The 16,979-nt window shown below is 34.8% G+C and overlaps 1 protein-coding gene across 1 annotated transcript in view; it reads left to right on the top strand.

Moving 5' to 3' along the window:
- The window catches only part of LOC107553695 (ankyrin-3-like), an 87,206-nt gene that overhangs the window by 38,028 nt on the left and 32,199 nt on the right, over nt 1-16,979 (top strand). Inside the window, exons 21-34 of the mRNA XM_016236005.1 lie at nt 5,672-5,949; nt 7,099-7,112; nt 7,181-7,197; nt 8,139-8,171; nt 10,095-10,319; nt 10,580-10,734; nt 10,856-11,067; nt 11,868-12,075; nt 12,410-12,506; nt 13,330-13,558; nt 13,882-14,007; nt 14,527-14,649; nt 14,959-14,985; nt 15,565-15,643. Of these exons, the coding sequence (XP_016091491.1) occupies nt 5,672-5,949; nt 7,099-7,112; nt 7,181-7,197; nt 8,139-8,171; nt 10,095-10,319; nt 10,580-10,734; nt 10,856-11,067; nt 11,868-12,075; nt 12,410-12,506; nt 13,330-13,558; nt 13,882-14,007; nt 14,527-14,649; nt 14,959-14,985; nt 15,565-15,643 (1,823 nt within the window). The remainder of the gene's footprint in view (nt 1-5,671; nt 5,950-7,098; nt 7,113-7,180; nt 7,198-8,138; nt 8,172-10,094; nt 10,320-10,579; nt 10,735-10,855; nt 11,068-11,867; nt 12,076-12,409; nt 12,507-13,329; nt 13,559-13,881; nt 14,008-14,526; nt 14,650-14,958; nt 14,986-15,564; nt 15,644-16,979) is intronic.

Here is a 16,979-nt window from a genome sequence, read left to right as displayed (position 1 = left end):
CTCTTTCTTGGCTTCTCTCACTCTCTCTAGCCCCAGGATAAGGTAAGAGTGATGTCTTTCTCTCTCTGTGCATTTCGCCTTCTCTCTCCGTAACTGTCGTTTCTGTCTCTGCCCCTTTCCATACATACTACAACTCCCATCATGCCCCGCTCCACCGTGTCATCTGGTGCAGTGCGTTTCTGTGGAGTCTCATCCCTTTCATACACTGAGGCCTGAGCTACTCGGCCTGATAGAACAAATTCATGCATCTCAACTGGAGTTTTAGTCTATGAACTTCTCTTGCATTGACGTTTTATTTGTTCTATCCGGCTCCGAAGCTGAACACGCTTCTTATCGGTCACACTAAAGCCATCTAACCTTTTTGAAGGAAGTTTATAAATGCAAAAGATGTAAGGAGTGTTTAAACAACAGGAAAAGTGGGCAGTAGTTGTGTGTTGTGAAAAATTGTGGTTTTAAATGTTATTAATTTCTGAAATATTAATGAATAGTGTGCTAACTATTATGTGTTGGTTCTTTATAAGTTTTTGTTTAGTGTGGCATGGATTATGTTCATATATGTTGTGTTTTGCTGTTGTTTCAGTTGTGTGATGCTCTATGTAACATCCAGGGACAAAAGCTTCAAGCTGATCAGTCAGCAGTTGAAGCCAATTACTCTGTCACATCGCTGACGGCACATTTCATTGCCCATTACTCACCACATTGATCACAGGTCAATTTTATTGCAAAAAAAAAAAAGATATGGTGTTCTAAGCATGTTTGGTTATGATGATCACTAGTGTGCTTTTCATAGAAAAGTACAGAGAGGATAGTTAATCCACATTGTGTGCTCAAACACACACACATTCACACAGCTTGGTCATAGAATGTGAGGTAGGAGGCAAATGATTAGAATATAACTTAGCCTGTAAGGGTGAGAGAACAATTATTCCTCTTAATTTATTTGTTGTATGCTGTTTCACATGCATGCAAATGCACACAACCATAGTACAGCCTTCTTATACAATGCTGGCTCTGTTCAGAGTGAGATCATTTTAAAGAAGTGCATAGCAAAGAAGGAGAATGATGAAGAAGGAAAGGCAAAAGAGATGAAAGAAAATGAAAGAAGAAATGAAAGAGTGTGCGCTGCAGAGAAGGGTGAGTTGGCTGCTGTAATGCTACAGAACCATAAAATCAATGCAGATCAGGACAAATTAAGCTGAAGTGCTAGAAGATGAGAGGAAGGAATGGAAAGAGAGTTGTAAATCCATTCATCCAAAAACTAGCTCACAAACCGACACTGTTTCTTTCGTAAACACACCCTCGTGTTCAGTTCTGCTGTGCGCGCTACAGTGCTATACCTTTAAATCCTGCTGACTGCTGTAGAATTTTCATTCTCTCATACACACACTGTGCAACCAACCCAAGACTGCTGTCCTGCAGAGATCCAGGTGTTTTTTTCAGAGTACTGCAGAAGGGTGCACACACTCACACATGTAGTCGTAAATTTGATCTGAGCTGAAAAGTACTTGTTCAAAGTGTCAGTTTATTGGAGGTGCTTGATATAACTGTTCCTCATGGATTAGGGTTTTTTCAAAACCTTTCGCATTAAGTGTTAAAGGGATAGTTCACCCAAAAATGAAAATTCTGTCATTAATTACTCACCCTCATGTTGTTTCAAACCCATAAGACCTTCGTTCATCTTCGGATCACAAATTAATCTACCGCACGCATTATGATAGACCTATAGAAAAAATATTTGAATCTTTTTCTTTTCTAAGAATGGCTTAACTTGAAAAAAATATTATTTTAAGGTACTTTATGATATGTTGCCATACGGCAACAGCTTACAATAGTGGATCTAACTTAGAATAAGTGTAAGCTTACTTATAATTAATATTTTTCCTCAGAAATGTTGTTTGTGTTGATTCAATTGGTGCTATTATAAGCTTTAACAGAGTACTTACTTATAATTGACACCTTATGCATACTTTCCAACAACTTGTGCTTTTATTTATTATATTCTTTTTTTGCTGAATAATGATTTATAATTGTTTTAATTTCATTACATTTTTCATGAATATTATTTAAACTGCAAATTTATACAGTTAAAACAAATATAATACTGTATATAATGTATCATAAACACTGACATAAAACCAAAAACATTGCAGTTCATGAAAATTCAGCATTATGCAATCTCTTGAGAGGAAGACTATGAACATGAGAACATGAATTTATTCTTATTCTTTTCGCTTACTGTTTTGTCTTGCTTTTCAAAGAAAAAATTACAAAACATCAATTTAAAAATATTTAACACTGAACATTTTTTAACATTCTAGCAGACATTATACCAACAAAGCACAATTTAACTTAAAATGAATAAGTTAGTAAAATAAAAAATTTTGGCCATAAGACCTCCTTCTTGAATCAGGCATGTATTTTTTACTATACAAAATAAAAGCAGCCTTGCTGAGCAGAAGAGCCTTCTTTTAAAACATTAGAAAATATTACAGATCCCAATTTGAACACTATGTGTGAATGTTATAATAAATGTATTAACAGAGCTGTTGAAATTATTTTTATCATTATTATTGTCTTTTTTATTTTATTTTACAGAACAACAATAAAATTACAATACTAACATTTATGAATGTTGATGGAGTTTTATTTTGGCGGAAACACGCAGGAAGACCTCAGCACAGAAGATTTATAAATTAGTCTCATTACGAATACGTCGCACGTATCGCATTGTCAAGTGCCTTGTAAAAAATTACAATACAAAAATACAAATGTGACTAAACAACTGATGAGTAACACTATTTCAGTGCGGATTTTCCTCACGCTTTGGACTTTGAGCCCTGGTTAACAAGCAGATCCGCCGCAAGCTCGTGCAGCACTGTCAGAATACATGCAATTTGTGTGTGTATTAGAAAACATAATGTTATGCAGTTTATTTACTAATTGTTTAAGGCCATTTCCTTCGGATCACAAATTAATCTACCGCACGCATTATGATAGACCTATAGAAAAAATATTTGAATCTTTTTCTTTTCTAAGAATGGCTTAACTTGAAAAAAATATTATTTTAAGGTACTTTATGATATGTTGCCATACGGCAACAGCTTACAATAGTGGATCTAACTTAGAATAAGTGTAAGCTTACTTATAATTAATATTTTTCCTCAGAAATGTTGTTTGTGTTGATTCAATTGGTGCTATTATAAGCTTTAACAGAGTACTTACTTATAATTGACACCTTATGCATACTTTCCAACAACTTGTGCTTTTATTTATTATATTCTTTTTTTGCTGAATAATGATTTATAATTGTTTTAATTTCATTACATTTTTCATGAATATTATTTAAACTGCAAATTTATACAGTTAAAACAAATATAATACTGTATATAATGTATCATAAACACTGACATAAAACCAAAAACATTGCAGTTCATGAAAATTCAGCATTATGCAATCTCTTGAGAGGAAGACTATGAACATGAGAACATGAATTTATTCTTATTCTTTTCGCTTACTGTTTTGTCTTGCTTTTCAAAGAAAAAATCAATTACAAAACATCAATTTAAAAATATTTAACACTGAACATTTTTTAACATTCTAGCAGACATTATACCAACAAAGCACAATTTAACTTAAAATGAATAAGTTAGTAAAATAAAAAATTTTGGCCATAAGACCTCCTTCTTGAATCAGGCATGTATTTTTTACTATACAAAATAAAAGCAGCCTTGCTGAGCAGAAGAGCCTTCTTTTAAAACATTAGAAAATATTACAGATCCCAATTTGAACACTATGTGTGAATGTTATAATAAATGTATTAACAGAGCTGTTGAAATTATTTTTATCATTATTATTGTCTTTTTTATTTTATTTTACAGAACAACAATAAAATTACAATACTAACATTTATGAATGTTGATGGAGTTTTATTTTGGCGGAAACACGCAGGAAGACCTCAGCACAGAAGATTTATAAATTAGTCTCATTACGAATACGTCGCACGTATCGCATTGTCAAGTGCCTTGTAAAAAATTACAATACAAAAATACAAATGTGACTAAACAACTGATGAGTAACACTATTTCAGTGCGGATTTTCCTCACGCTTTGGACTTTGAGCCCTGGTTAACAAGCAGATCCGCCGCAAGCTCGTGCAGCACTGTCAGAATACATGCAATTTGTGTGTGTATTAGAAAACATAATGTTATGCAGTTTATTTACTAATTGTTTAAGGCCATTTCACGAATTCAGTCATCATACAGAAACCAGCAACAATCACCCCTTCCTCTTCTCATTGAAGACGTGATGCAGCACTAAACAGTCTCTCGCTGTCGGTGCTTGTAATGATTTTTGCGTCTTTCTCGGGACAGTTTTAAATGCTTCCACACTGCTGACATGTTTACTGCATTATAAAGCGTGCACGCCTCTCACTTTACGCTGGTTGCTATTTGATCGCGTCACGTCATTGTTCGGTACAGTTTATTCTTATTCTTTTCGCTTATTCGCTTATAATTTCAGTTACCGAACATTCGGTGCATACCTAATAATTAATTGTTATTATAATAGTAAGTACATGTAATGTGTAACACAAACACCTTAAAATAAAGTGTTACCCAGAATTTTTATTTTTGGGTGAACTATCCCTTTAAACCTCGGCACATAGCTAGACCTGCACTTCTTTGTTATATTGACATAAATGATACCACAAATTTGCGATTTGTTTAGGAGAGGTGTGTGATTGCTATTACTTCTAAGTGCTGTTAACAACCACCCGAAACAGCATAACAACCACAAATCAATGCATTAAAACACAATTAGAACAGCTTAGCAATGAGATCGAGATAACAGTGAGATTCTTTCAATGCCCTGGCATGGTACTCGATTCAAGTACCACTCAAGAATCGAGTTACGTGTAAGTAGCACTAGCATACAAAGCGTAAAACCTGTTAATTTAGATATACACTACAGTTCAAATTTTCAGTAGTTTTGGGTCAGTAAGATATTTTTAAATAAATTAATGCTATAATAGATTACACAATAACAAATTCAAAATATAAAACAGTTATTTAAATTGTAATAATATTTCACAATATTACTTTTTTGTAATTAATGCAGCCTTGGTGATGTAAGTAGCACTAGCATACAAAGCGTAAAACCTGTTAATTTAGATATACACTACAGTTCAAATTTTCAGTAGTTTTGGGTCAGTAAGATATTTTTAAAGAAATTAATGCTATAATAGATTACACAATAACAAATTCAAAATATAAAACAGTTATTTAGATTGTAATAATATTTCACAATATTACTTTTTTGTAATTAATGCAGCCTTGGTGAGTATAAGAGACTTCTTTCAAAAATACAAAAAATTCTTTCCAACCGCAAACTTTTGAATGGTATTGTATCTGGCTAAATCATTTCAATGTTACAGTTACAGTAATGTTGCCCATACAGCATCTGTTCTACATGTCTGTTTCCTCTCTATCCATCAGATATCCCCTTCTCTCCTCTCTCCTGAAGGGTTTGATTTTGTTCTCCCTGGATGTTGCATGTTGTAACTTTAGTGTTTTTGTTTTGTTTATGTTTGTCTGTCCCCGTTTGTGTGTCTTTCACTTTGTTTATGTGTATCTGCTTGTGCGTGTGCACATGTGTGAACTTCTTACACACTCCAGTCTACGCTCCTTCAGCTCAGACAGGTCCAACACTCTGAACAGAAGCTCCTTCGCTCGGGACAGCATGATGATTGAAGAGATGCTGGTGCCCACCAAAGACACGGTAAGAACGCCCACTCTCTTTATTACTCTCATCTGTGGCTTTCATTGTCTTGTTCTCATTCAGTACTGTAGCCGCTTTTCCACCGTCAGGCCAAACCGTTCTCGTTGCTTAACTGTTCTGTTTCGGGCCCATCCGGCCCAGCCAGTACAAATATGGTTTCATTTTCCACTGTGGGGCTGATAACAGAGCTTGTAATACAAATGCATCAGTCGTTGCCGTGGTAAGGCAAGTGTTTACAGATGGTATGAGATGTAAATAGCGACCGCATTATGATCAGATATTTCTGTTTACTTAGCTCAGATAGTACACTTGGCCAGCTACAGAGAGAAACTGGTAGCCAGGCAACAAACAAGTGACCAATCTTGAGTGGCAACATCACTACACACATTCTACCAGCAAAGTTCAGCACGGTTAGTCAACCGTGCTGAGAATTACGGACCAAGAACGGTTTGTAATCATGTTGTGCCGAACCAAGCTCAAGTGGAAATATATAACCATTCCTTACCGTTCTTAGAATGGTTCGCTCTGAAGGTGGAAAAGCGGCTGTGTTATACTCTACGTCATACTTCCAGAAAGCACGCACACACACACACTACCGTGTTGTTACAAACCGTAGTGAGTTACCTTCATAGGCAGCATATTAAGGCATCATACTGTAGGTGCAAAACCTGTTTCAAAACTTATGAAACAAATTATGCTGCTATTTAAGTTTTTTCTTTATCCTTAGTTATTACGGCAATCCCAGATTGCATGAATACATCAAAGATGATGGATGAAGTAAAAAATAAAGTGGATAAAGTAAAGAAATTATATTTATAATAAGTGTTGTATTATTATTTTGTTTTATAGCATTTATAAATATTTTGAATTAGATTTTATTTTTATATTTTCATTTAAATTTAATTTTTTAGTTTTCATTTTGTTAATTTTTTGTGCTTATTAGTTTTTAAAATTTTTAAATTTTTAATATTTCAATATATTTTAAATATTCTATTTTGTTTTCAACCTAGTTGTTTTATTTTATTTCTAATTTTCATGTAATTTTTCTTATATTTATATATTATTTCAGATTTAAAATGAAAAAAAAGATTTTAATAGTTATTGTTAGCGATAACAACAACTTTTTATAATTGATTATAAATATACTTATTTCATTCAATACTGTGCATTTCTGTAATATGGACATTGCTTTGACAGTCACCTCTGATTGTAATGTAGAAATATGCATGTCCTTTAAAGCTGTTTCCAATAAATGTAAATTAAGTGTAATTGAATTCAGTACTGAAAAATATAATTAAAATTGTTTATGTGTATTTTGCCACAGGTTATGTGTTATATGTGTGTGCCACTGCACTGCTATAAGATATCACACTTGATCTGCATCAACACTGACCGATCGGCACTAGAAACTAGTGCATTCTGGGTAAGAATATGTTTTTGTGTTTATGGTTGTTTAACTTTAAGTATGCAAACACATTAGTAACCACAACATTAATAGATTTTGATTACGATTTATGATATATAAATTTATATGATGTATATACGCTACAGTTCAAAAGTTTGGGGTCGGTAAGATTTTTTAATATTTTCTAATATGATGATATGTTGCTCAAGAAACATTTCTTATTATTATAAATGTTGAAAACTGTTATGCTGCTTAATATTCTTGTGGAAACAGTGAAACATTTATTTCACATACTTGATGAATAGAACATCCAAAACATTTATTTGAAATATAAACATACATTTTTTGTAACATTATAAATGTCTTTAATATCACTTTTAATGCATCCTTGCTGAAATGAAAGTACTGATTGCTTTAAAAAATCCTACTGACCCCAAACTGTTTAATAGTGCTCAGTCCTTTTTATTTTACATATCTGTATTTAGTTACAATTTTTTATATAGAAGAAATTAAATGTAATTCTGTTTGTGGCACCAAATGAATTGCAATTCTGTTAGAATACCCATTTATCTCAATGCTAAAACGTACTGCTTTTGACCACCTATATCTCCTAATGAGCATCTCATTAGCACATTATAATGATACCATTTATGATTGGTGGGAGATGATTTAATCCAACCAATCAGTAAACATAATGCTGTTTTGAGCAAGCATGTGAAAAGCTTTTGATTGGCTTCATTGAGTTGTTTGCATAAAGCACATTTTGTTTTCCTTTAGGTTCCCTCCACACTTTCTGCTACATTGCACATAAGATCTGATTTTTGACATCAGCTTCATGTCTTTCTTACATGTATGGCAGCATTTTTGCCATGACAGCAACTGTAATAATGAATGTTGTTTATTTTTTTACTTCCTGGTTTCTGTTCTTTTTTTCTTTTCGTTAATTTTTCCTTTTGCAGCCCTTCCTCCCCGCTTCCTCAGTATGACTCCAGGTGAAAACTGAGTCCGGTGACATCACTCTTTCTATAGCTTTCTGTCACGTATTTTCATCTGTCCTCTCCTGTTTACTTTCACTCTTTATTGCTTTCCTGCTCTCTGGTGTTTTATTCCCTGTTTTATCTCCTCATCTGTGTGAGCACTCCTCCACACTGTGTGTGTTTAGTCGGTCTTTGGGAAATGGACCTCATCTCATTCAGAATTCAGCAACTTCAGCATAGTCATAAAATAAACTTCAGATCACTCATTAGACACACTTAGTTCCACCATCAGCACATTAGACATTTTGTGATGAAAGGGAGGTTTTTGGTAATGTTCTTCATTTCACAGTTAGAAATTATTTGTTGAAGCAGCATCATTTCTTCAGTAGGACTGGGCAATATGTTGAAAATTAACAGAATATTTGTAATAATTTTTAAAATTTAAAGTAGGCATTTCGCAGTGATGTTTTGAATTTATTTAGTACTCTAATTCGAGAAATTAATTTTTGTTTGCGCCATCCCTCAGTAATGTTTACGTAAATCTTGTAGGTGGCATATCTCATGAATAAAAAATGTTTGTTTTATTAAAAATATGTAAATAATGCAGTTTGTTACTATTTATTGTTATACTGACCCATATAAAAGAAAATTATTAAATATTCTTTGAGATTTTAATTGATTTATTCCTTGAAAATAGTGTGGAAAAACATACCTTTATTATTTTTAAGATGCTTACTGTTTTAGTTCTTACATTAAACATTTTAAATGGATATTTTGTCAAAATGGTTCCTCTGTCAAAAAAAAAAAGTAAGTATAAAAAACTAAGTAAAGGAAATGCATCAGGACAAATATTCAAAAATTTGGGGTCAGTATTTAAAAAAAAATAATTGATTGAATGACAGTAAAGACTAATGCATTGTTACAAAAAATTATATTTATAATAAAATATGTTGTTTTGAACTTTCTATTCATAAAAGAATCCCGAAAAAATATCACACTTAAAATATCATGATTACAATTTTGTTTTCTGAAGTATCATGTGACACTGAAGACTATAGAGGCTTTGTAATCACAGGAGTGAATGACATTTTAAAATGTATTAAAATAGAAAATGTTTTTAAATTATAATAATATTTCACAATATAACTGTTTTCATTGTATTGTGACCAAACGAATGCAGCCTTGATAAGCATAAGAGACTTCTTTCAAAGGTAGTTTTAATATATATTGAATATCACCAATATGTTGACTTGCCATATGTTGTCAATTTTTGGTTTATCGTCCAGCCCTTGTCATCAGTGTTAGGACATCATGTATATGTAACAAACACACAGTGGAAATACACATGCAAATATATATTGCATTCAGCTCACATTAACAGTTAAAGGGTGTTTTGGGTTTTCTATCCACCTGTGGAGGTGCTTTTGGTCACACTGTTGATCACTGATCACTGCTTCGAAACAATTAATCTTGGCAGTAAACAGGATATTATTTTCACCATTGCACACCGAGTCATGACATGAGTACAGTGACTATGATAATATTTGGAAAGTCAGTATTGAAGGAATCCCTTGTGTTTCCTGTTCAGGTGTCTCTGCTTCTGTTGTATGAGGGATGAAATGCTGCCAGGTTTAACAGCTCGAAGCACTGTCACTCTTTTTAATTGTTTTTCCTCTGTCTTGACTAAACTGTCTCTATCGCTCTCTCTTTAATGGTCTGTTCTTGCTTACTGTTTCTCCTCCTTTTCGTTTCTGCTTAGACCTTTCCCTTCTCCCTCCCTCCCTCTCTCTCACCACGTGTGTTGGGTGTACAGTGATCACAGCATGGGAATCGTCTCTTCACCCGTTCATGTCTGTGTAGTGGGTTAGCGTGGTGTCCCTCTTTCTTTCTTCATGTCCTTCCCTCTGTCTCTTGCATTAATCCTGTATTCTCTTGCAGGTTCCTAGTGAGTTTCATGGTGGATGCTCGGGGTGGGTCAATGAGAGGAAGTCGTCATGATGGGATGCGTATAATAATTCCACCCAGGAAGTGTTCAGCACCAACAAGAATTACTTGCCGCCTAGCAAAACGGCACCGCTTGGCATACCTACCCCCTATGGTGGAGGGAGAGGGACTTGTGAGCAGACTGGTGGAAATGGGGCCAGCTGGGGCACAGTTTTTGGGGTAAGAATTCCTCCATGGTGGCTTAAATTATCTGTAGTTTCACAGTTAAAGCAGATAACTCATGAACAACATAATCTTGGCCTAAATGCATTAGTTTTAAACTTTTTTGACAAACATGTCAATGGGGAATGAGTTCAGATTGAGTAATGTCAGGATTTCCTTCTTAAATTCTCATAAAATTAGTGCTGAATGCAGTTTGCATGGTGCAGTTCCCCATCTGTTTATTGAATTCTTCCCTTATTGTCTTCACTTCATTTCAGGCCTGTGATAGTTGAAATTCCTCATTTTGGCTCCATGCGGGGAAAGGAGAGGGAGCTGATTGTCCTACGCAGCGATAATGGAGAAACCTGGAAAGAACATCATTGTGACTGTAAAGTGACAGAGCTCACCTCGATCCTTAATGGCATGGATGAGGGTAATGTAGTAATGACATAACTAAAACTTCAGACTAATATGGTTTTCATTAAATACCTTATAGGTAGTTTTCATTAAATCTTTATCATTTAGTTTATTTGTGTTTTCATATGTAATTACAGAGATGGATAGTCCAGCAGAGCTGGAGAAAAAACGGATCTGCCGCATCATTACAAAAGATTTCCCACAGTACTTTGCAGTGTTGTCACGCATCAAACAAGAAAGTGATTACATGGGACCAGAGGGCGGAGTCCTGAGCAGTGAGGCGGTTCCCATGGTGAAAGCTGCCTTTCCTCACGGAGCGCTTACGAAGAAGATTCGTGTTGGACTACAGGTATAAGGACTTATCAAGATGGTTGTTGTCAAATTATGTTTGGTCAAGCTTATGTTTTTAATTATTTATTTAATTAATTTTTTTATTTTATTGTATGGAATACCTGGAAATATATGGGAATTTTAAAACAGTGTTTTCTACAGTCATTTTTTGTTTATGTTTATTATCAATTTTAAAATATTTAAGATATATATTGATCTTGTTTTAGAGCTTGTATAGATTAAAAATTGCTTGCAAGCCATAATAATTTTTGGTTTGCGAGTATTTTTTTTCTTTTGAGTCAGTTTTTTTCAATAAATAAGTATAACTGCTTCACAAAATATTGTGAATGATTCATAAGCTAAATTAATTAACCAATTTACATAAATCTGGCCTGTTTTGTCATCTCAAGGGACTCTGGGATCATTCTTTCTCTCTATTACACACACACACACACTGTAGCAGAATATTTTCACACAGAACACAGACATAATAGCAGAATAGCATCTGTTCTTTGGAAAGTGAATCTGTCTGTTACAACAGTGGTCAGGATGCATTTCCTGGTAAACATCTCATGAACATAGCATAGAAACTGAGAGTATATACATGTAACAAAAGAAACAAGTCAGAAGACTACAGCAATAAAAAGCTACAGTATATGCATAATGGACGATTAATTAGTTGCATATGCCTAGACAGGTTATGCAAAATGTTTATTAGACATGATTAAAAAAAAAAAAAACAGCATTAGTTCAGAAAAATATGTACTGTAGATGTTTTTCTCCTGTACATCATACCAATTTTTTCTGTTTCTCTCTCAGGCACAGCCTGTGCCAGAGGACATTGTGCGGACTATCACTGGTAACCGTGCATCCTTCAGTCCAATTGTTACCGTGGAGCCCAGAAGGAGGAAATTCCACAAGCCCATCACCATGACAATCCCTGTGCCACCCAGATCCAAAGAAGCTGTTTCTAACGGGCGCAAAGGAGAACCTGCCCCCTGCCTTAGACTGCTCTGTAGCATTACAGGCACGTGAATAGTTTGAGTGTGTGTGTATTTTAAATGAAATGTGGAAAATGTCAGGTTGTCATGGTCCATTTGTCACCTGCATTTGCAGGTGCAACAACAACTGCACATTATTTGAGATGCCCCATTTGAATTTAAATTCAACATTCGTGTTTGCTTTTGTGTATACAGAGTTAAAAGTCAGGAAAAATCTGAGATAAAACATGCATTTGCAAGTGACACTAAATTTCATACTACTATCGAATAAAAAGGACCAAAAAATCGTTAAGCACCCTTTTTTGGGTGTGGTGATGAAAGTGATTCCCAACACCAGTTTTTAAACTGTTTTGTTTTTAGGTGGAACATCCCCTGCACAGTGGGAAGACATCACTGGGACCACTCCACTCTCCTTTGTCACAGACTGCGTTTCCTTCACCACAAATGTGTCTGCCAGGTTAGTCTCAGCTGATGTTGGAGTGTATCAGATGCAGATTCAAATCATGTGCTTTGGAGTGGGGGACAGTGGACGATCTCTACCCTAATTTAAATTATATCATTATAATCATTTTCATCTGCACATCCACAGTGTCAGATGCTGATTGAACTCAAATATGACTGCAGACTGTGGCCTGGAATAAAGTGTTAGTGAGGAAAGGAAAGTCTACATAAGATCATTAAAGAACAGACTCCATTTCTATAAACATTGTGAGGGATCTAATGTTTCTGCTCAAAATTTCTCTAAATTATGTAACTCTCCAGTGTGTGAGTGTCAGTTCCTTACAAAACTGTTCTTTTAATCAAATATAGAAATGAATGGACATTACTGTATAAGCTCAGAAATATGCTAAATTAAACCATGTTTATTCTTGTTGCAAGTAAACCTGTATTTATTGTAGATTTGATGGCATCTTATTTTATGTGTTATCTGCTTCATTTAGATAAGCATTTATTTTTCTAAATATGCATGCTTCTGTAGTCATATATTTTGCTTTTGGATTTAACATTGTTTTTTTTATGTCTATAAATATATCAGAACAGATTTGCGGCCCATTTTTGAGTTTCAACCAACCCACTGATCACCATTCGTATAAACATTCATTGTTTGTGTCAGTATTGAAGACAACTGACTGAAAGATTTTGTTTCCAAAACTTCTATCATGTAAACAAGGTTTTCGGTCCCATGGAGTTGTAACAGAGAAAGTAAATATTTGTGAAAATTTGAGAATTGTACAGCATTTTCCTTATTCTAGGTAAATTCTTTCCACTCTTTTTTGTAGATTTTGGTTGGCAGACTGTCAGCAGATCAGTGAGACAGTGGGTTTAGCATCTCAGTTGTACAGAGAGATGATCTGCGTTCCATACCTGGCCAAGTTTGTGGTGTTTGCTAAAATGATCGACCCTATAGAGTCCCGCTTGCGTTGCTTCTGCATGACTGACGACAAAGTCGACAAAACTCTGGAGCAGCAGGAGAACTTTGAAGAGGTGGCAAGGAGCAAAGACATTGAGGTGTGCCACTGTAACTCACACGCTAGCCTACACACATGCACACACTATACACACGTTCACATAAATAATTAACGTTGAACATGCTCTCAGTGTTTGGAAACAGTGAGTCACGAGTTTGTGAATATTCTTGTATATACACACACACATAAAAAAATCCATGGAAAAAAACATGAAACATGTTACAACAAACTTTATTCCTCTGTAATTCACAGGCCACCCATACATTCATATTCTCCCATATTCAAACCCTTCTGATAATTTATTGACACCGTAGAGACATAAATGTATAAATGCTTATGATTTGTCACTCGTTCCTTTGTCAGATTCTGGAGGGTAAGCCCATTCATGTAGAATGCTACGGCAACATCACTCCTCTGGCAAAGAGTGGTCAGCAACTCGTCTTCAACTTCTATGCCTTCAAAGAGAACCGACTCCCATTCAATGTCAAGGTTTGAGTGACAGTGGCCTAACTCTTTCAGCTATAAAGGATGCACTTACAGAATTTCAGTAAACAAGTATTATCCAGTAAATTAGTTATACAGTTTAATCTGAATATTGAAATGAAATGCAAAAAGTTATATTTACTCTATTGATCGAAGATATAAAGAAAGTTAAAGGTTTTTTTGTGTTCCATTAGCAGATGTAACAAAATGTCTTGGACATTATATTGATACTTAGCAATGTGGATGCAGCATCACACAAACGTTTTCGGTTGCCAGTGCCACTGAAAAAAATGCTCTATTCACAGTCAGCCATAAATTATTTATTTCATGAGAAAAAGTGTCCTATAGCAAAGGTATAGCATATAATTTTATTTGGCTGGTCATGTGACCGCAATATAACAGACCCCATGAGGCAGCTCAGCTCAATGTAAAATAAAGCAGCATTTATTAGGACACTGATATGGCTGGAGTTATATCTTAAGACTTTTTGTCATTCTGTGTTGTGTATATGGATGTGTTTTTTAGGTCAGAGATATGGGCCAAGAGCCGTGTGGTAGAATCTCATTCCTCAGAGAACCTAAAATCGCAAAAAGCCTGCCACAGAGTGCAATCTGCAATCTTAACTTTACACTGCCAACACACAGGAAGGTAAGAACAGACAAAAACACATTGTGGGACATTTTCTCTAGTGTTATCTGGAGTCTATTAAACATTAAACATGTCACAGAGCTATTTGTGTTGTTGCTTTAGCTGTAACTTTATTTTGCTGTTCCTTTTGTCTTGCTCCCTTTTAATCTCTCTGCATCTGCATTTATTATCTTTTCTATTCCTTTACTGTCCTCTTTCCACTCCTTTTCTCTTATCTCCTCTCTTTCCAATATGATCTGCACTTACCCACCATCCTCGGCTGCTGCTGCTCCATTATGTATTGCTGCAATGCATCGTGGGAAATTTTAGGAAATGGAGTCAGATCCTGATGATGAGGTACATGCCTTTAATGTGGTGCTTATGTGATCATACGCTTATTTATGTGATTAGTCAAAAGATTTTGTACCAGCTCCCATCATTGGTCAGGCAAGTGCATGACTTCTTTTTGAGTTTATCAGTATATTTAAAGCATTGTGTTATTTTGTGGCTTGGTGGAAACATTTTTCACATATCTCTTTTGCAGATTTAAGTTGTATTTAATTTTATTTCAAATTGAAGCAATTAGGCAGTTTCACTGGAAAATACTAAACTTTCACACTGTTAGCAAATGAGCTGTGCTTATCTAGTTGATCCTCTCTCAGGAGACCGTATATGAAAGTGAAATAAAGCACAACATTCTTTAGAATCCTTACAGAAACTAAAGCAATTTAAATATTTTACCGATATCCTAAATTAAATTCACCACGTGAATTAACTCCTTCAAAAGATGCACTGAAAAAATCTGGACCAATGTAGATACAGTGCTTTCAAAATAATCAAAATGAAATTGTAGTAGTTGGCCACTAAAAAGATCATTGCACTACGATTTTTGTCACTTTGTTCTTACATAGGATTTTTACTTTTGTGTTATTGCAGAATGACAAAGATCGACGACATACCTTTGCCTCATTAGCATTGCGAAAGCGCTACAGCTATCTGGCCGATCCAGCATCCAGTGAGTCCTACATTTTCTTTATTCTTGAAACATCAGCATGACATAATCACACAGTCGAAGCTTTACATGTACACAGGCATCTGATACAGGCATATATGAATTCACAATAATCCCATATCTCACCATTTTCCAAAACAGAACTGCCAGTAGATATTGTCTGTGTACATTAGTCATAAACATTTACATTTGTTTGCTTGCTTTTTTGCCTTCTCTGGTTTTTTCTTTTGTCATGCGTGTTGTTTTTTGTTCCATTGTTTCACATTTCATATGATTTGCTACCACATTGCCTACACAGGTTGTGTATTGCTTAATGTGTTTTTGAATAAACCCATCATCATGTCTAATTTGTTATTTGTTTTTTTATTTTCAAAAGAATTTGCTTGTTTTGCAGACACTTCTTCTAATTGCTCATGATGAAAAACCATGGACTCAATATTTGCTTCTTTATTCAGTTATTAAAGGGGTCATGAACTGCATTTTTAAAAATTATTTTATAATGTTCTCTGAGGTTCACTTATAGGGCCCTATTTTAACGATCTAAGCGCATGGTCTTAAGCGCACGGCGCAGATGCACTCAGGGCATGTCCGAATCCACTTTTGCTAGTTTAAAGGGATAGTTCACCCAAAAATGAAAATTTGATGTTTATCTGCTTTAGGGATGTGCATCTCATGCCTCAGCCCGATACGATACGCATCTCAATGCACAGCCAACGATACGATACATTAAAGATACATATGAAGCAGCTACCGATTCGATACGATTCACCCCTATTACGATGCAGTGCAATCCGATTCGATTCAACACAATGCGTTTCAATGTAATATGATGCAATGGGGAAAATATGATCACTTTTAATGCTTCGAGGCCTGCTTCATAAAACAAGTTAACCAAATAAGCCAGGCTTGTTTCAGTCGGACTCATTGCCAAATGATTTGGTTCCATAAAGCAAATTTAACACAGGCCTAGATCAAGCTTAGTCACTGTGGCAACTTATGCTGGGAAACTAACCTGGTTTAAAGCAGGCTAACTGTCAGGCTAAGCTAAGCTTCTTTACTGACCAATAGGAACATAATGATATTACCACTGTCTCACATACTATTATTTGACTTTTTTTTTTTTTTACAGTTTCTAGCCATGCAGCCTTTCTCTCTGGTTTTATTACAGCTGTACCTTTTATAGTTTGCAGAACAGATAGCAGAACATTAGAACATTACAATCTAAAATTGCTCTTTAAAGCATTAAAATAACTAAATTAAAAGTTAAAATCACTGAATTAAAATGAAAATAAATAATAAAGAAAATGACTACATTTTAACTGCTATAAGAAACACACAT

The sequence above is a fragment of the Sinocyclocheilus grahami genome, unplaced genomic scaffold, assembly GCF_001515645.1.
Source record: "Sinocyclocheilus grahami isolate Dianchi unplaced genomic scaffold, SAMN03320097.WGS_v1.1 scaffold18.1, whole genome shotgun sequence".
NCBI lineage: Eukaryota > Metazoa > Chordata > Actinopteri > Cypriniformes > Cyprinidae > Sinocyclocheilus > Sinocyclocheilus grahami.
This window is presented reverse-complemented; position numbering and strand designations above follow the sequence as displayed.